A 20,157-nucleotide genomic window follows, 5' to 3' on the forward strand; every position below is an offset into this window, starting at 1 on the left:
AAAAAAGCTGCGGCCTGTGGCTAGGGTGGCTAGGGGATCCAGCAAAGGGTGTCAGTTGCGCGTTCTGAGAAGGCAGAAGGGCTTGCACATTATTGTTCTAATCTTTCCGTGAAGCTTACATTTAGTCGGCATTGCGAGAGGAAGAGAGATTCTTTAATGAGTTACCGTCTCACTTATGGTGCACACCTGTGTGTAAGTGGTTCTTGAGGGAAAGGGAAAGGTTGGCGCTATCTTCTGCAGCCCTTGAGGGAGCACGGCTCAGCACACCTCAACCGCACTGATGGAGAGAGAGAGAGAGAGAGAGCCAGATAGATATTGATAATGATGATGATAGCATGCCCTTCGAAACGGGGCGTTGCCATGGTGGCACGTGCCACCGAGCCCGTCCTCTGGAGCTATTTTGTTCATTTAAATCTTTCAAATATTTTTAAGCGAAGCTTCACAGGCTCACAAGTTTCGGCGGCGGTGGTGGTGGTGATGTCACGCTGAAAAGTGGGCCGATCCTGGTGACAGTGCAGAAAGGGTCCAACCTCAATGGCACATACCAGGGATAAGAATGAAAGAAGGAGAGAATGAAAGAAAGAGAGAAAGATAGGAAGAAAGAGGAAGAGAGAGAGAAAGAAAGAAAATCACCAGCCCCTTTTCCCTGCCGAGAAAATGGGGGTAAGTGAAGCTTGTCGTGTGTGTACTTGACCTACTACTTTCCCTTCCCTTTCCTTCTACTTTTGTTTCCCTTGCGTGCAACTTTTCCTTTCGTTGCGTTGTAAGTTTCCTTTCCTCTATGTATACATTTAATAAACGTTTATGCTTTGTTACCGTGACATGTCGTGAACTTTACGTTACCCTGACGAAGGTCAGATACACACACGTCAAGCTTCGCTTACCCCCCTTTTCTCGACACGGGCGGTTTGCAGATGACACTGTCCGGTTGAGCAGTGCTGGAGATTACTTGCAACAAATAATTGTAGGCCCCAGTCGGCAAAATTTAGAATAGGGTTGAATATAATATGCAGAATACAAATGTAATGGTCAATAGCCTGACAAGAGAACGACAATTAGTGATCGCCAGTGAGCCATTAGAATACTTGCTTGAGCATCTTCATCAGGCCAATTACGCACAGGAGTATACCCTTAATTATTATGAGAAGAAAATCGACAGAAGGGTAAAAGTGGGTTGGAGCGCATACGGCAGACATTATACCAAGTTATTATTGAGAGCTTGCCGCTATCATTGAAATTAAATGTAAAATCTACAATCGTTGCGTTCTACATTTCATAATATATGGGGCAGAAATTAACTTGAAGCAAACTGGGACAGCCGATTTTCTAGTCGACATTAAAAGGAATAAATGGAGCTAGGCACGCCATGTAATGTGCAAGAAAGATAACCGAAGGTCTATCAGAGTTACAGAACGGGTGCCAAGAGAAAGTAAGAGCAGTCGGGGGCAGCAGAAAACTATATAGGTGGTCTGATGAAATTACAAAATTTGCATGGGGTCAGCTGCCGCATTACTGGTAATTGGAGATCGCTGGGAGAGGCCTTTGTCCTGCAGTGAACATATATATGATGATGTTCTATACGACATTATCAACTGCAGAAAGCTCGCTTTAATGTGTGTTGCAGAGGCTATCATTGAATGCCGTCTCACAGAACACCTAGGCCGGCACTCCACGTATGCATGCGGCTGCTGTGGCGTAAAGCCGGGGTTAAGTTTCAGTTTCCCTTTTCATTTCACATACACGCGTGTCACACTCAGTAATAACATAGAAAAAAAGACGGCCAGTCATGTTAGAGGCCGGAATTATAATAGGCTGCTGTGCCTCTGCTGCATAAAATAAAAATAAAAGCCATTATCTGCTGTCTGCTATGTGTTCTGAAGTAAAAGAACTGTAAGGGAGTATGTTCATATATGATGCTCCCAAACGCGACTATTACAGTCATGGTATTTTTCTTCCTTCATGATCACAGTAAACAAAGCGAGCATGTTTATTTTGTCTTTTTGTCTTCCACAATTCTACTGCGAAGAATCAAGATGAGGAGAACATTTGCAAAATAGCAAGTACACTCGTTGAAAACTGGCAATATGAAAATAGTTTTTGTTTCCAAGGTGATAATAAGTATTCCTAACGAGGAACTATTAGAAATAAAGCCATGCATGACAATGAAAAGCAAGAGTTATAGTAATTAAAGTTTTGGTTTCGCTTTTGTTTTTCTGTATCAAGCCCATCGCGGTAAACATGAGGAGATTGCCTTTCAAGAATGGCTGATGTTTTCAATGGTATGTCGCCTCACCTGATATTGCGTTTTTTTCTCTTTTGTTTCCATCGCTTATCGCCAAGCTGAAGTTGCTTATGGGTGTGTACGTTGTTTTTGAGTCAAAACATAAAATCTGAATGCTTATAAGCTGGCTTAGTGTCTCTTAATCTATGACTCAAAAACTGAGTGACTTGGACCTAGTCATCAGCTGTCATCTCCGGACGTTGATTTCACAGAAGGTTTTGTCCTTGTGCATACAGTCGTCACAAAGGGATATTGTAACGTAAATCTCTTGTCTCCGGACGTGCTTATGTTGTGCGAAATAAAGTGTTTCTCCTGTCCTCGAACTAGCGTTTGTACGTACATTTCCACAGAATGACGTGTTTGTTTACATTCGTTGTCTCACTGACTTTTGTTGGAAGTCCGTCATGGCAGTTTGCCGTTCGTTGCGGTGGCATGTAGTGGCATTGGTTACTTTAGATCACACTACAGACACGAAGTTTAGGTAGGATCACGTCATTAAACTTTATCGCTCTTGTGCTGCGTGGTTTCAGGCTTGCATAACAATGGCTCAGGGTTTATAATGAATTAAAGACAATTTGACCGCAGTATGCTCGTGATTTCAGGCGCATCATAATTTATCGTCATTGCACTTTAGTGTCGAAACCGTTCATTGTCATCTATATTGCAAATATATTGCAGATATATTTCACAAATATCATCTCCTAAATTCGTGCTCGAATGACAAAATATCGTTGCTCTGTAAACATTATTAACTCGCAGGCCCGTCTACCGCTTTTTTTTTTTTTTATTGCTATCACGATCTGCTGACACTCAGCAATACCTAACAAGCCTTTATTTGCCTTGTTCCTGCAGTGTGGCCTTGAAGATGAACTTGACTTGTAAGGCGATGTGCACGCGTGGCATGCGTGTTTTTTTACCCAAATGTATGGGTGATGGTCTGCTTTGGCAGAGGTGATATGTTGCGAAAACAGCTCTCGTATTTCCGAAGCACATGGGAATTGTATTTACGACGTGAGTGCTTCAAGTAAAGCAAGCGTATGTTTTTTGCCAGAACTCGCGTATTGCAGTGCAAGGGGGAGCCTTCGAACCAGCAGTATGTTAAAGGGCTTTGTGAGAATGTATCTCTTATCTTTTGTTGCATTTCAGCCTCTCTAACTTATGAAGTTGGAGCTGTAGAGTATGACGACTTCAAACCATCTGAAGAACCTGTATATATATTGGGAAGAAAGTACAGCACATTTCATGGTCAGTCGCTTTTGCACATCACTATAGAGTATGAATAGCTTGCACGTGACGGTGTGGTCACTATATAATGTTTAAGAATTCGCAGCCACCGCTATGCTGCTGGAGACATGTGGATTTGGATTAACACACAGCATGTCATCATGCCAGTGGCTTTCCAGCATAGCAGCTGTGAGGAAATCGGTGCGACCTGTTTGTTGTAAAAGTTGTACGCACACTTGTTGCCATTGAAAGAGCCTTTACTGAACTATCCCATACTTGAATTCCTACAACACTGTCAACTGAGAAAATGGCAAGTTTCAATTATGCTCTAGCTATCTTACATTATGGAAGTTTATGCCACGTTTTTCATGACTGCATGGAACACATTGAACTGTGTGTGTTTAGTCATGTGTCATGGCCTTCACAATTGCCAGGTTATAAATTGTGCCTTCATCTGTTCCAGAACTTGATGACCTGAGGACCAATATTACGTCAAAGGTCTGGCTGACATATCGAAGGAACTTCCCAGCGATTAGTGAGAAAAATAAACTTACTTTGCTTCAGATTTGCATTTACATCAGCCTTACCTTAGAATTTTTGTTTCTGTGCTTTAAGGGTGTGTTCACCTCTGCAGCATGTTGTTCTTAATATTCTTGGGTTGCAAAACGTCTGGAAGTAATAGAGTATTTGTGTTCTCTTACCAAGACAGTAATTAATTTTATGTAGCTTCTGTACATAATCTCCTGTTGCCTACAATGGCAAAATTAAAATTTTCATGCACACTTTTTCACATGCTGATTCGATGCCTGCACGTCGAAATGGCTCCCATAACTTTGCAGGCGCAAAGAACAGTTACACAACCACAGCTCAGCTTATAAACTTATGCGCAGGAAACATTCATAGCGTTGCCACATCATGTAACCTCTGCCTTTTGTTTTGTGTTGTGACGCCACAGATAGAATTCCCGACAATGAAAGTGGTGGCCAAATCATGGCAAGCAGTAGTATGAAAGCATACAATACATCTTGTAAATGAAGCTGGGCACGCTCACATCGCGCCAATTCCAAACCAGGCGTCATCAGTAAATGTCACTAGCGCAGCCCCGGGCATGCAGTTTGCATGTTCTTAACAGCTCTCCTGCCCTCTTTACATGCAGCTTTTTAATGATTTCTGCAGTGTAACTGCTTGACATTTAGCTGCCTTCTAGAACACACAACGTCACTATTATAATTTTGAAACAATGAGCCTCTACCTGTACGAACTGTTGTAAGGTTTGCAAATAAGGCGGGAGTCGGTCTACAAATGTTACTTTATAGGTTTTCTTGTAGTTTTATAACAGGACCTTCTCTCCCATTTGAGAAACAGTGTTTCCTCCTCAAACACCATACCTTGTGTTGTAATCATGATAGAAAAAAATGCCCTTATCATTGCATTGTTTGCTTCTATTAGGCAGAACAGCAGAATGAACTGCATGCACCATTGTTCAGATTTAATGCCTTACATACCAAGTAAACTTCAAAGAATAATTATAACTAGAAACAGATGCTAAAGCACTTAGTGCTGCTAACATTATGTTAAATTTTATCTCGTTTTACAGCCCTTACTACTTCCTCATTCTAGCATTGTGTTTATTTAATATTGAATTGATTTCTGCTGCTAGTTCTAATCATATCGCAGCACATGCTGCGGTTATTGCCACATACTTCTTTTGCTTTGCTTTTGTTAAGGAGGAGTTCATGCAGGTGAGCTATGTGCTTGAGTGTGTGATGCTTTTCTCATTGCTGGGATGTGGCAGCCTGATGCAGTGTTTCTTACTGACCGAGAGTGCTAGACTTATTTTAATGTATTGTGTGATTTGCAGGTGGCACAGACTACACCTCTGACACAGGCTGGGGATGTATGCTTCGGTGTGGGCAAATGGTAGTTGCTGAGGCTCTCATGCGACGGCATCTTGGGAAAGGTCTCTTTCTTCATTGTTTATTTCTTTAAAAAAAATTAATTTCTAAGCTTTCGAAATACAGAAAGACAATAATTTGAATGCTTTCAAGCTCATGATCTGGTTTGACGGCTGGAGCTTTTAGATTCTTATGCCACTGATGTGACAATTTCAGCGGTATTATTTTCCTACAGGAAAGGAATATTAAAGTACTACTGATGCACGTTTTTAAACCACACACTTGTCGCACATAAAAGGATCACACTCATCTATTTGGAAAGTTGGGAAACACTCTTAAGATATTTGATCTGATAGTTGTCACAAAATGCCAGACCTGGCATAATCGGCATTATCATGACACAGACCCACCGTGTGGCGTATTGGCTTTGGCATTGCGCTGCTAAGCCCGAGGGCACGGGATCAAATCCCAGCTGTCATGGCTGCATTTAGATGGAGCTGAAATACAAAGACGCTTATGTACCGTGCATTGGGCACATGTTAAAGAAACCCAAGTGGTCAAAATTAATCTGGAATACCTCACTATGATGTTCCTCATAATTGTATCATGGTTTGAGCATGTAAACCCCAGAATATTTTTTTAAAATCATGACACAGAGCAAAATTTGTTGATGTTATGTAGCAGTAAGGCTACGCACGATGGCGTTGCTTATTAAAATATGAGTTGCACTAGGAGTTTTCCTCCTGGTTTTGCATGTAGTAGCTGCAGTGACCACCAAAACGGAGCTAGCCACATTATTGTGATGTCATGATGCATCTATCTTCCGAGTATCAAAACTGAAACTGGTTAATAAAAGCAAGTATTATAGTAATTCATTTAGGATACTCTGGAGCATTGTAGCATTCATTATATGGTTTAGAGTATTTGGGATTTTCTTATAATGCAACAACTGACGCGTTGGAAATTTCATGTCAGTAGTACTCCTATGAGTTGACACGTGAATCTTCTACAACCTCATCTTGCAAGTCTGTACAAGTCTACAGAAAGGGAGGGTTGTCATGTGCACCAGCAAGGCATGCCTTCTTTGTTTGTGTGGCTGCTTCATGTCATTGTTGACAGATAGCAATAAAACTGCAATGAACTTTCCAACATGATATGTCACGATAGCTGCTGCATGGAAAGTGCTGTATTTACCATCACTTTGCTTAAGTATGCCACTTGCCCTCTGCGCTACAATCTTGCCCTCTCCATGTATTGTGTATAAAGAGTTTTCTCTTCATCAAGTGATGCATTCATCACATGTCTGGTTCCCGGGGTCATGCATGGCACATCTAAAATAATTCAATGAAAACAGTTACAGTCAGGAGCAACCTAAGAATTCAGTACAAAGAAACCTGTAAGATCGTTATAGCCCTTGGCAACATAAAAATACAGTAAGATTTCTGAATTCAGAACTGCACTGCACCTGTCATTTGTGCCTCTGCTCTCCAAAACATAATTCCCTAATGGCGTCTATAGATTGTTTACAGTGGTAGGTTTGCTGAATGCAAAAGAGATGGCGCTACAGATTCCGACACCTTCTGAGCGCAGCCAAATGCCTGAATCGCTACAAATGGGGAATGTACTTTTTCTAAGTCTGTTGACTGGATATGGTAACATATTGCACATATGAAGTAAAATATGGCTTGGTACACCTGAAATAGTATCCTCCGACACTATGCAATTCCAGCATATTCTGCAGTACTGATAAAAAGAAATGAAAGTTTGCATGTTGAAGGGACAAGGCCTGTTTGTCTGTCATAGATGAAGGAGTATTTATACATGTTAGGCTACTGAGCTTTGAAGAAAAAAAAATGTTTAGTTCCGATATGAATACAATATAAACAGCTATGAGGGGAAGTGAACAAGGAATAATGTCCTTTCGTATATGTTGATGTTGCTGCACTGCCTTTCTTCTTAACAATGATTTCATGTCCGGTAATTCGAATTTTATGAACAGGACAAGAGGACCAGTCAGGGCTCGTACGTACGCATAATCGCAGTGGATCGCATATGTGGTCATGATGTCCATGTGAACACATGTTTCTATGTTGTGGCAAGTACAGGGATTAAAGAGGTGGTGTTTCACTGCAAATGTTTTTCTGAGCACATAGAGTATAACAAAATGTCCTTAACTGACTGCAGTTTCGTTGAAGTGCGATACACCAAGGCACTTTGGGTGCGAAATATTTATTACTTCTATTCTTATGTCTATTCTATGATATTATTTATCCTGTTCTATTCTATTATTACTTCTATTCCTATTTCATCCGAATGACAAACTTGCTGACCAAAAAGCTAATATAACTATGGCGTAGCTAAGTGGGCGGGCCTTCATCTATAGATGGCTCTGACTATTGTCGCTGCTATGCGTCTGCGGAGACCATCAGTCTCTTGCATGTTCAGAAGAACGGATGGTTGCGAGAAGCAGTAAAAACAACACGTAAGTTTTTAATGGCATTGAGAGCAATGTTATCAACAGATTTCTCCCACATAACGACTGTCATTAATGGAATACACACTATTGAGGCAGTAAGATCTGTCTGCTGTTATGCAAAATTAGAAGAGAAAGAATTTCATACTATTGGCGAAATCACTTCATCGAACAATGCTCGTGCACCATTTTCACTCACTGACATCGGGCTATAAGCAAGGCCTTGTATAAGTTATCACGAGCACTAGCATACCGTTTGCGCTTTCGGCTGAAAGCGTCGCCATCACTGGCCAGTAATAATTCACTGAGAAAGTGAAAACAGCGCTTTTCTGCATTTACTCGGTACATTGTCCGCTATCGGGAAGGGAAATCCAGAAGGCGCTCAATGGTGGTGCGGTCACATGTTCAAAGATGACAGCACCCATGCAGCGGCACTGAAAAAAAAAGGGTATGTTGAAGAAAAGTTCACCTCCACCATCACATCAAGGCAACGAGTCATCGTGATTGGCTGACACATGCATGCAAACTCTCTTTTAGTTAGATAGTGGTGTTTCTGCCACTGTATTCTTTGGTTGTCACCAACTACTACAGGTATTTTATCCTCGTGAGAAAGACTGCAGTGGGCATTTATGCGGCACGAAGCAAATCATTCTTTCAATTGCGTCTGGTTACGGTTACATGTAGGGTACTGACTGTTGTATGTGTACGGTGTGTGATAATCTTAACATCTGTTTTGCAGATTGGCAGTGGTCACAAGAAACAAAAGATGAGAATTACCTGCGTGTCCTGCGCATGTTTCAAGACAAGAAGAACTGCACGTACTCGATACATCAGATTGGTGAGTGCAATGGTTTGTATAAAAACAAGGCTGTAGTAGGGTCGCATTGTTGCAAGGTGCGCATTTATCTTGGCAGACATTTTCTCCTCTGGTCGCACCTGTACACTTAGAGCTTTGTAGGCACTGTGCGCCTGTTGTTCATTCAAATTTTATTCAAATTGGGAAATTGAAGAAACACTTTATTACTTTTTCATCCATTCTATACTTGACCTATGGATCCATGTGATCGAAGAATTCATGATAGAGAATTATGAAACCTTAATTTTTGCCAGAGGGGACCTAACTAGAGATTCTCCCTACTGAAACTCCAGCCTGAAGTAGCAACCACATGTACGTGATATTCAAGCGACAAGTGATGCCTGGCGTAAAAAAGTAGTGACATATTTACATTGTCTGAATAATACAATCGTGCGCCCATAAAGAAATCGCAAACTTACCCGAGGCCAATGTGTTAAACAAGGTGCATTAGATCTTGCTTTCATATGCTGTCATTGCCTGTGAAAATTCATTCTATGCCACCAGCTTGAAAAAGCGTGGCACCATCTGGTGAGCAAAACTCAAAACACTTTGGCGGCTCTCAGTGGCGTCTAAGGCCTAACAGCATTAAAACAAACTACTGAAATCAATAATAAAGACAAGACAACGCCAGTACTTTGGTCTTAGCTTGAGATGAGAAGAAGCAGTGTCTGATTTTACTATTTATGTTTTGTTAGCATGGTAGAGAGCAAATTGCAAGAGTGAATTCAAATTTAAGTAGGTGGACTAGAGTGGACTGGTTGCTGCCATGTTGCACAATCACACTGTCCTCGGTGGAAGTCACCGCACGGACTTCTGGGTGACAAGCGAAAGTTTATGGCTGGCTAAAAACCGGCAACGCGCCCTCTGTGATGGCAAAACCTATCGCTCTTCGCTGTCGCTCGAAAATCGCTCGTGGTTGGGCCTTTTTATTTTTTATTTATTGTACCTTACAGGCCCATTAAAGGGTATTGAGTAAGGGGGGGCACAATGCTAAAGGTTACAAGGAGAGCAAATAACAATGAGTATTACATTACCAGACAAGGCAGACGTATTTTAAAGAAGAACAATTTGTGTGCTTACATTTCAAAGTATTAAATGAACCAAATCACCAGAAGAGATGTCATAGAAAGCAATTCGCAAACATCATTATACATTATTAACAAAAAAAACCTTTGCAGTTCTCACGAAAGGCATCATGATTATGTAAAGAGGCAGGAAGGCTGTTTCAGGTTTTTATTGCACGAGGCAATGCTGATGAGTTAAATGACTGCGTGTTACCGAAGGCGCACTAGCAACTATGGCTATTACTAAGGCAACTTGAAATGCTCTTGGGAGCTTGGAGGGGTAGTAAATGGGGCTGATTGTTATGAACATGTTTATGTAAAAGGCAAAGAAGATTTACTGTGCATCTAATTTCTGATGTCTGGAGGGAAATATCCTGTTTTATTCGAGTCACGTTACAAGTCCTGTCATAATTGTGGGCCATGAAATGTGCTTCTCTGTTTTGGATTGATTATGGCATGGAAATTAAGTACTATTGACGTGGAGACCAAAATAAAAAAAAAACGAATTCTAATTGTGCACGAAGAGTAGTTTGCCATGCCAATTTGCGAACAGTAACCAGGGAATTTTGCAAGTTTTGCCTCAAATAATCTAAAAATTTGGAAGCTTTTGCACACATAGCCATCATGTGAGTATTCCACGAAAGATTAGGAGTAAGATTAATTTCAAGGTACTTATACGATACTGCCAGAAGGAGGACTGCGTTACTTATGGCATAGGAAAAAGTGCTCTTAGGCTTTTGCCTACATATCGTAAGGAAATGCTAAGCATGTTCAGTTTACCTTCAACCACTGTCTCATCTTCGCTTTCACATGTGTTGCTGCACTCATGAGCAGGACTTGCAGGTACAGATTGTAGCTAATGAGAAGCTTGTGACTTAGTTGATTATCTGCCGTGGTGGCTATGGCATTGGGCTGCTAAGCTTGAAGGCACGGGATTGAAACTCGGGCGCGGCGGCCGCATTTAGATGGGGGTGAAATGCAAAAATGCCTGTGTACCGTGCATTGGGTGCATGGATAGAACCCCAGGTGGTCAAAATTAATCCAGGGTTCGTCACTACAACGTGCCTCATCAAATTGTGGTTTTGGCACGTAAAACTCCAGAATCCTCCAATGTGCCATCGAGTAATACTGGTCTTTCTCACCACTGCACATAGCCATGTGCAATCAGCAGTTCACCATAACCATTGCACTTCTCTCTCTCTCTCTTTAACTGTGAAATGCTGTGCAGGCTAACGCAGCTAGGCCTAGCTGACCAGGCCATGCCAAGCTTCTAGCACTTATTTTTGCTGTTAGTTTATTTATATTTCATCACGTACGTGGCATTGTAGTGGTTTGACGGGCCAGAAAGCCATCTTTTCCTTTTCATGTTTAATGTTGTGCACCTCATTGGGCATACATTGCAGTAAAGGGCAATAATGGATATAACGGAGTAATGGATATAATAAAGTAATTTTGGCTCACCCTTCAGCCTTGTCATAAGAAGCTTTAGGTTAGGTTAACCTTTTGACTATTAATAATAGTGAAAAGGATAAACGGTGTTTTTTTCTGCAGAGGGGTCTTTCTTGTCGTATTGATGCATACCATTGACAGCTGGTAATGGTTAATGGTGTAGTGGTGTTCTGTGCTTTGACTATTAATAATAGTGAAAAGGATAAACGGTGTTTTTTTCTGCAGAGGGGTCTTTCCTGTCGTATTGATGCATACCATTGACAGCTGGTAAATGAGCTCATGTTGGCATGGAATGTGATAGCTTATTGGGGCACACCAACCCTGAAACTGAGAATGACAAACGGAAAATGTGTACCATTTTTCTCATGGTATAAAGAGTTTAAGAAAGAGGTTCGATGGCAATGTGCTCTGTGCTTTGAATAGAGTAGCTGGTGTGTATCCGTTGCTGAATGATTGGGTCATAGTCCTGTCCATTTAAGCCCACAAAACCATTTGCTTCTTGTGCAGAGGCAGTAGCATAGGAATTTCCATCCATGTGCAGAACGCATTACACTGGCCAAACAACTCTTGTGCCACCACTAGGTTAAATGAGCACAAAAGGAGTGAAAGCCAGCGGAACCATTCTCTGACTTTGCATTGCAAAGAGTGGTGTTGCAATTGATTGTGTGGTGAAGCAAAAGATTTTTGTATTGTCACAAAAGTAGAAATGCGCAGCTTGTCACAAAGGCATGCCACATAAAAAGGGTGAATCCATGTGCCTCAGTACACCATCGATTGCCCTGCATAACAAACAGGAAACAGGTTATGTGCCTTTATGGCAAACGATGCAGCCTGTGCCTCATATGTTGTTTTCTGTTCTTGTTGTGCTTGCATCTAGCTCACTGTACCATGTGTGATTTCCTGAGTTTATTTAGGCCACTGTTTAGCCAAAATAAAACTTTGTTGTGAGTGAGTGCCCATTGCATCTTTGTGTTACTCACTTTTCTGTAAATACGTGTACTAATTCATCCGTTTAATGATTCCACTCTGAGTGACAATCTACTGAAGAAATGAGCCAGAATCAGCCTGTGATAGTGAAACTGGCCAATTTGAGTTGGTCGAATCTACCTGCCAGCTTGTTTCAACTGCAATATGACATTTTTGCATTCTAGTACTACAGATCACCTGTATTTCTAAAACACTTGAAGAAAGTTTGTTCTTCCATGTTTCTCAGCGGGCTTGCGGTAAACAAGCTTTCAACAGGGCAACGTGAAGCAAGGTTTTATTTTGCGGTCTCATATAGTGGCTGACTGATGACATTCTCTATGTCTTTCTCTGTATCCATATTCCAGCACAGATGGGCGTTTCGGAAGGAAAGACAGTGGGCCAATGGTTTGGGCCCAATACCATTGCTCATGTACTAAGGCAAGTTTCTTTATCGCTTGTGCCATGTGCGGGGGTCTCCTGCGAACCAAATGGTGGTTTAGAATGGTAGATGGTTGGCGAGTTCTGAAATGTCTGTATTTTTTTTTTCTTGCAGGAAGCTGTCTGCATTTGACAAGTGGAGCTCCATTGCCATGCATGTTGCCATGGACAATGTTGTAGTGATGGACGACATAAGTGAGGCTCATTTTTTTGCTAATCTTTGGGCAGTGTAATGGCAGTCATTACCAATACTGTTGAGCCTCAATATAACAAACATCTGTTTAGCAAAAACCCCGATTAACAAACCTTCTTCACTTCCTGATTTTAGTATCGCTGCACACCATGTGCAACCTAATGTTATTTATTGGCAAATCAATATACTATTGGCCCAGAGCACATTTCAACTTGTCTTAAAGGCAGTGATGACTCAGACTTCAGCACCTTGTGACATAGATACTTGTGGGTTCATTCACTGCTTAAAAAAAAAAAAAGGCCAAGGGATCTGACAAAACAAAGTGAAAGCAAATTGAGAGATTTCATTTCCTCTTTTTTTTTTGGGGGGGGGGGGTGCTAAAGGAAGAAATGAACAATAGTAACCTTGCTCAAATGTTCACATTACTTGACCATTACAGCAACTTGTGACTGAATCACACTGTGACATGTGTAGGCTTAATGACATTAGTGACAATCAGTGAATACTGCTATTGTCATGAACAGATGTAGGAACACCTCATTTTTTTAATACCTTTATTGTTTCAAGTTGCAACAAGCTTAACCACCTGTTGACCAAGCTTTGCGGAAAAGGCAGATGAAATCGTGTTAGTGTGAATCATGGTTGCATATCAGGCTTTTGGCTGGTTCTCTACACTACCATGCACCCTTGACTGTAGAAACAAAAAACCATTGGAATCTGTGAGTATCACTAATTCTGTTGCTTGTCCTCTCAAAAGGGAGCAAATGGGCGGGCCATAGGGATTTCAGTGGTTTTTTTGTTTTTAGTGGTGCTTAAAGTGTGCATGTGTCAGAAATACGAGACTAAGAGCCATAGACCACTTTGCTTCTATTTCCCTCTCTCACAGATCCATCCCTTCTTTGTAAATGCATATGTCGTGATACCACGGGTTGGCCTTTCTGCAAAGTTCATGCACCTAGTGGTTAAACCCATCTTAATGCAATATTCTAACCCTTTAATCCCCAATACGGAATTGTACTCATCATGGGAATTTGTACCATTATCGCCAATGACAAGTCACGCTCATTCAGTCCAATGTTTTGCTGCTCCCACCGCTAAAGACGAGTTACAGCCGGTAATTGGCTTTGGCACAAATTTTCAGCATTAGAGGGCTGTAGACGTCCAGGAAAAACATGTAATCAGGTAATATATTTTCAGAATCGGAATGACAGAAAAATTTATGGCTACATAAAAAAGAATTGGGAAATTTGGTACGTTTTTCAGGACCGATGTGTTTGTACTTTTTTAAGCTGGTAGTAACAGAAACATGAAGCAGTTTCGCCCAAAAGTCAAAGCATTGAGAACAATAGCAAAGTATTAGGCAGTTACTTGAAATAAAGTTCGTAGTTTAATTGGCCATATGAATTGCGGTGAACATTTGCTTACTAAATAAGCAAGCTTGGTGTCGTGCGCACAGACATGAACAGATCCCAGTCAATGACTGCAAGCACTTGCTGTCACAACGCTGGCGTGCCTAGGAGTGCAGGCAGTGAGGAGTGCGTGTGCTCGCCCCAAAGTGAATGCCTTGTGCTGCAGCTCGCTTCATCATTTCAACTGTGCTGCATTTCCAAAACTCAGATCATACGACCTCCAACCCTAGGCGGTGCTGGAAAGGAGTGTGCATGAAGCCACCAGTTATCTTGGCTCACCCTTGCGTGTTTGCAGTTAGTCTTCACACTACCCGCCGTGGTTGCTCAGTGGCTGTGGTGTTGGGCTGCTGAGCACGAGGTCGCGGGATCGAATTCCGGCCACGGCGGCCGCATTTCGATGGGGGCGAAATGCGAAAGCACCCGTGTACTTAGATTTAGGTGCACGTTAAAGAAACCCAAGTGGTCCAAATTTCCGGAGTCTCCCACTACGGTGTGCCTCATAATCAGATCGTTGTTTTGGCACGTAAAACCCGTTAATTTAATTATTTTTTTTTAGTCTTCACACCAGCGGCAGATGACCGCCAAGATACAGTGCATGGGCCACATATGTGTTCGGCACTGCGGCCACCCGCGGCCAGGCTAGAGGAGGAGATATGTGCTCCCCTCCTCTAGCCTAGCTGTGCAGCAGTGTGGGCTCAATCATGGGCCTCCTTGGCTCACTCTTGTACCCACAGCACATCACGTGACTGCCAGCGTACAGTGCACAGGCCGCTCATTGTCTTCGCACTTGGACTTTATTTGGGACCACGGTGCAGGGGCTGTGATGGTGAAAATGCACTTGCAGTATCTATAATTGCTTGCAATAAGTACAAAACAACTATAGTGTTATTTTCATACAAATATAGGCTACAGGAGCATTGTGTGTGTTCACTGAAGTATGCACTGCCAAAGCTTGTGCATATTGCTCCCTGAGGCCCTTAGTGATTTGCAGTGGCTTGCTTTTGTCTTGCAGGGAAAGTATGCAGAGTTGAGACATCAGATGCTGAGGGTGGTGTTAGAAATCGGACACAATCACATGGACTTGCAGCTGCAGCTGCATATTCTTGGAAGCCTCTCGTGCTCTTTATCCCTCTGAGGCTTGGCCTGAGTGAAATCAATCCTATCTACTATTGTGGCCTCAAGGTAAGAATGGACATAAAAAAGTGCTACTGGAAGATGGCAAAGTTGAATTCAGTGACTGAAAAGGCTTGTTTCATATGGGTGGTTCACAAAGGAGAATGTTCCTGCTGTAGCTGCTAATGGTTGGTAAACGCGATGCAATTGATCAACAAAACATTTGAGTCTTGTCAGGAGTGAGAAAAAATTATTAACAAGCTTCCCGCCCACAGGCGGAGTAAAATACGATAAACTGGACATTTATTGGAGGGTGGAAACTAATTATTTCTAGCTGCTCGAATTTTAGAGTATCTTGTGGTCATTTTTTTCATAACTTAAAAATTGGTGGCCAACCGAATTTGATATTATGCAATATTGTTGATGGGCAGGAAAGCCAGAAAAGAGGGCGAAGTCACTACAAAGGTTAAGTGCTCTGCACGGGTCTAACTCTCTAAAAACCGCCATAATAAATAGTAAAGGGGTAGCCATGACTGCGAGCTTGCATATCAATTCATAGCTTCAGTGACACTGCAGATTCCTTTTAAATGTGTTAGCTCTGTTTGTAATTAATAGCGACATGCATTAAGATTGGAAAGTTCATTTGATGTATCCTGTGGATATCTCAATAAACATTTGAAGCTGACTTAATGAAAATTTCAATTGAGCAAAGATTTTCATTCCTCTCAAATACCGTATATAATCGCGCAATGAACGCACTTCTTTCCTCCAAAATCCAAAGCTAAGTTGGGGGGTGCGTTTATTATGTGAGGTAAATTTTATGGGAACTTTTTCGAAGCAGCAACATTAGAAAAGTAAGGCAGTAATGATTGGAAAAATGCATTAGATAACTTATCTTTGCAGTAAAATGCACGTATTGTGACGTCTTGGTTGGGACGACATTTATTAGGCCCGGGAGCTCGTCAGCGAACAAGCGCAGCACATAGGTGATGATGATGATCACATATATAGGAGAAGAGAAGGATAGGTAAAATTGTGAGGATGATGATGATAACATACAGATGAGGAAGATGTGCGTAATAAACGCCCACACTAATTTCCCCCCGACGTGAAAGCGGCCATCCTGGCCGGCCGGCCGTCATGGTGTCGAGGCACGCCGCGTAAAGGGCTTCATGCGGGACACGTGGACAACCTCGGTATTGCGGCAACGGCGGTCTGTGGGGGCGTCAAGAGGAGTGACGCGATAGTTGACAGGCGAAGTCTGTCCAAGGACTATGTACGGTCCGATGAACCGTGGCTGGAATTTTTCACATAAACCAGGAGTGCGAACAGGAGTCAGGAGCAGGACCTCGTCCCCAGGTCGAAAAGATACAACGCGATGGCATTCGTCGTAATTATTTTTCAGGTCTTGTTGTCTTGCCTCTGTGTTCAGGCGAGCACGCTGGCGACAGTGGTCGAGTCGGGAGACGTACTCTTCGCACGATGATAGAGATGAATTAGCCTTGGAGTTGAAGAATGAAACATCCAGAAAGAAAGTAGGGGAGCGTCCATAAACGAGGTAAAATGGCGAGTAGCCAGTTGTGCGCTGCACGGCCGTGTTATAGGCGAAAGTGACGAATGGTAAAAGAACATCCCAGTTTTTGTGGTCTGGTTGAATATAAGTGGCGATCATGTCGGCAAGGGTGCGTTGAAACCGCTCGGTCAGGCCGTTAGTCTGGAAGCTGTCTTGTGGGCAGTGCCGGAGGCGCGAAGAACTTCGTTAAGCAGTTCTGAAAGGAACGCCTTGCCACGGTCACTGAGCAGCACACGAGGAGCACCATGGCGCAGAATAATGGCTTCAAGAACGAAGTGAGCAACTTCCGAAGCAGAGCCAGTAAGCACAGAAGCTGTCTCAGCGTAGCGCGTCAGATGGTCGACGGCAGTCACTATCCATCGATTGCCAGCAGTAGTGACCGGAAGGGGCCCGTAAAGGTCGATCCCAACTACCGCGAACGGGGCTGCGGGGCATGGAATCGGCTGTAATTGGCCGGCAGGAGCAGATGTTGGGAGCTTGCGACGCTGGCAGGAAGAGCAGGAACCGACGTATCTGGCGACGCTAGCAGAAAGGCCAGGCCAATAGAAACGACTTCGAATGCGGTCATAGGTTTTATGGAACCCAAGGTGGCCAGCTGCCAAATCATCGTGAAAGGCGTTGAGAACACGAAGTCGGAGAGAGCGTGGTAGAACTGGCACCCAGCGTTGCTCGTCAGGATGGTAAATACGGCGATACAGCACGCCATCGTCCAGCTTAAAGTGCGCGAGCTGGCGACGCAGGCGCGCGTTAGGTGGACGAGAAGCCCCAGAGAGGTGAGCTATGAAGCGTTGACAGTACGGGTCAGCAAGCTGGCGAGAGGCGAGTGGCTGATCATTGTCGAAAGGCAGTTGGTACATTGAGGCCAGGGAGGAAACTGTAGCAGTGTCGGTCGAACTGGTGACGTGCGAAGCGATTGCAGAGGCGTCGAGCGGGGCCGTAGGAAGCGGGCAGCGAGAAAGAGCGTCGGCGTCTTGGTGTTTCTTTCCGGACTTGTAAATTATTTCGAAATCATACTCTTGGAGGCGTAAAATCCAGCGACCCAGGCGTCCAGACAAGTTCTTGAGCGTGGAAAGCCAGCATAGAGCGTGGTGGTCCGTAACGATGGTGAAATGACGTCCGTGGAGATAAGGGCGAAACTTCTGTATCGACGAAACAATAGCCAGGCACTCTTGCTCAGGTGATCGTATAGTTCTTTTCGGAAGCGCTGAGTACACGGCTGGCGTATGCAATGACTCTCTCTCGCGAAGAGTTGTCGCGTTGCAGAAGAACAGCACCTATACCGCTGGCCGCTAGCGTCTGTGTGTAGGAGAGTCGGTGCGGCCTCATCAAATGGCAAAGCACAGGTGCAGACGTGAGGGCGTCCTTCAAGCGTGCAAACGCCAATTCGCATTCCTGGGACCACAGAAAGGGTACACCGGAAGGCTAGTAGCTTGTGTAATGGAGCTGCGATGGAGGCAAAGTCTGGATAAAGCGACGGAAATAAGAGGCGAGGCCAAGGAAACTGCGCAAGTCTTTGGGTCTGTCAGGACGAGGAAAGCGAAGGAACTGCAGCAGTCTTGTCAGGGTCCGGCTGAATGCCATCCCTGCTCACGACATGACCCAGTATCTTAATGGCTTTGCTGGCGAAACGGCATTTCTTGGTGTTCAGCTGAAGACCAGCGCGGGCGAGGCACGTCAAACTTCATCCAAGCGTTGTAGGTGCTGATTAAATGTGGATGAAAAAATGACAATGTCGTCCAGATAACACAAGGCAGGTCTTCCACTTCAGGCCACGCAACACGGTGTCAATCATGCGCTCAAAAGTCGCAGGCGCGTTGCAGAGCCCGAAAGGCATTACGTTGAACTCGTACAGTCCATCGGGGGTTGCGAACGCCGTTTTTTCTTTATCGTCTTCGTGCATGGGGATTTGCCAATAGCCGGAACGCAGATCCAGGCTGGAAAAGTATTCCGCACCTTGGAGGGAATCAAGGGCGTCATCAATGCGCGGCATAGGGTAGACGTCTTTTCGAGTTATCTTGTTGAGCGCCCGGTAATCGACGCAAAAGCGCACGGAGCCATCTTTTTTGCGGACCAAGACAACAGGAGACGACCAAGAACTAGCCGAGGGGCGAATTACCTTGCGTTCCAGCATGTCGGCGACGTTGTCTTCGATGATTTTCCGCTCGGCTAGAGACACACGGTATGGGCGGCGCCGCACGATAGATGTGTCGTCTGTCAGAATGCGATGCTCTGCAACGGTTGTTTGGCCCAACGTCGACGAATAGCACAGTCGAAAGAATTAGGCGTGCTTTTCAGCAAAGCCAGCAGCTGTTGTGTCTGCGCGGGTTTCAAGTCCAGTGCTGATGACTGCTGTAAGGGCGGCGGCCGAAGAAGAAATCACCAGAAGATGGGTCCCCAGAAGAGACTGGTGTAAGTGGCAAGACGCAGACAGGCTCCAGATCGGCGACGGCATGCAACGGTTGTGCCTTGCGGAAGTAGGATTTTTCTGGAGTTGCGTTCAGTGGCAGTGACCAGTGCAGATCCATTGTGGAATCGAACAACTCCTGATGTAAATGCTATGCCTTTAGTAAGGCAACGGGAAGAAGGGAACACCAAGACGTCACCATGGTCAATGTCGTTCGGATAGGAGGGTAACTAGTTGGTTTTGTCCTGGGAGTAGTTCCGTATATTCGGCAGCGGTCAGGTGAAATGGCATGTGGGTTTCTTCGCCAAGCAAGTGTTCGGTGTCGGTAAGGTGTACCACACGCTGCCCACAACAAATAGCAGCAGAAGCAGAAGATAGAAAATCCCATCCCAAAATCAGCTGGTGAGAGCACGGGTATAGCACAGCAAACTGTATGTGATGGAGAATGTCATCAATAAGTACACGCGCAGTACAGAAGGCAGAAGGTCGAATAGAGTTCCCTTCGGCTGCAACCAGCGTGGGACCTCGTAAGGCGTCATAACTTTCTTTAGACGGGAACACAAATGAGCATTCATAACCGACAAAGCCGCACCAGTATCCACTAAAGCATCCACGGGCACTCCTTCAACGTACACACGAAGCATATTGGATGGGCGCGCTGGAGGAATTTCAGTCCTTGTGTGTTATGCAGTTTTTCCTCCGGAAACTGCATCGCTTAGTTTTCCGCGCGACCGGTAGAGATAAGTGAGGCAGGCCGAAGTGGTGACGATGAGCGGCGGAAGGACGATGGGGAATGGCGTCTGGCTGAACGGCCAGAGC

General features: G+C 44.0%; 2 protein-coding genes across 5 annotated transcripts in view; one reads left to right on the forward strand and one right to left on the reverse strand.

The window, feature by feature from the left end:
* The window catches only part of LOC119440407 (cysteine protease ATG4B-like), a 32,188-nt gene extending 32,056 nt beyond the window's left edge, over positions 1-132 (reverse strand). The window contains 1 exon segment of the mRNA XM_049662904.1: positions 120-132. Within this exon segment, the coding sequence (XP_049518861.1) occupies positions 120-132 (13 nt within the window).
* Positions 133-2,232: 2,100 nt separating this feature from the next.
* Positions 2,233-15,570, forward strand: LOC119441794 (cysteine protease ATG4B). 4 transcript variants are annotated; one of them, XM_049661628.1, is made up of 8 exons: positions 2,233-2,279; positions 3,428-3,526; positions 3,969-4,040; positions 5,367-5,465; positions 8,613-8,711; positions 12,574-12,650; positions 12,766-12,841; positions 15,261-15,570. In XM_049661628.1, exons 1-8 carry the CDS (start codon positions 2,261-2,263, stop codon positions 15,545-15,547), a joined length of 828 nt encoding a protein of 275 aa, XP_049517585.1. In that variant the 5' UTR covers positions 2,233-2,260; the 3' UTR covers positions 15,548-15,570. The 4 variants fall into 4 exon arrangements, with proteins under 4 accessions (XP_049517585.1, XP_049517587.1, XP_049517586.1 ...); XM_049661630.1 differs by lacking the exon at positions 2,233-2,279 and adding an exon at positions 2,286-2,356; XM_049661629.1 differs by lacking the exon at positions 2,233-2,279 and adding an exon at positions 3,132-3,159.
* Positions 15,571-20,157: the final 4,587 nt, after the last annotated feature.

The sequence above is a fragment of the Dermacentor silvarum genome, chromosome 2 (assembly GCF_013339745.2).
Source record: "Dermacentor silvarum isolate Dsil-2018 chromosome 2, BIME_Dsil_1.4, whole genome shotgun sequence".
Classification (NCBI taxonomy): Eukaryota; Metazoa; Arthropoda; class Arachnida; order Ixodida; family Ixodidae; genus Dermacentor; species Dermacentor silvarum.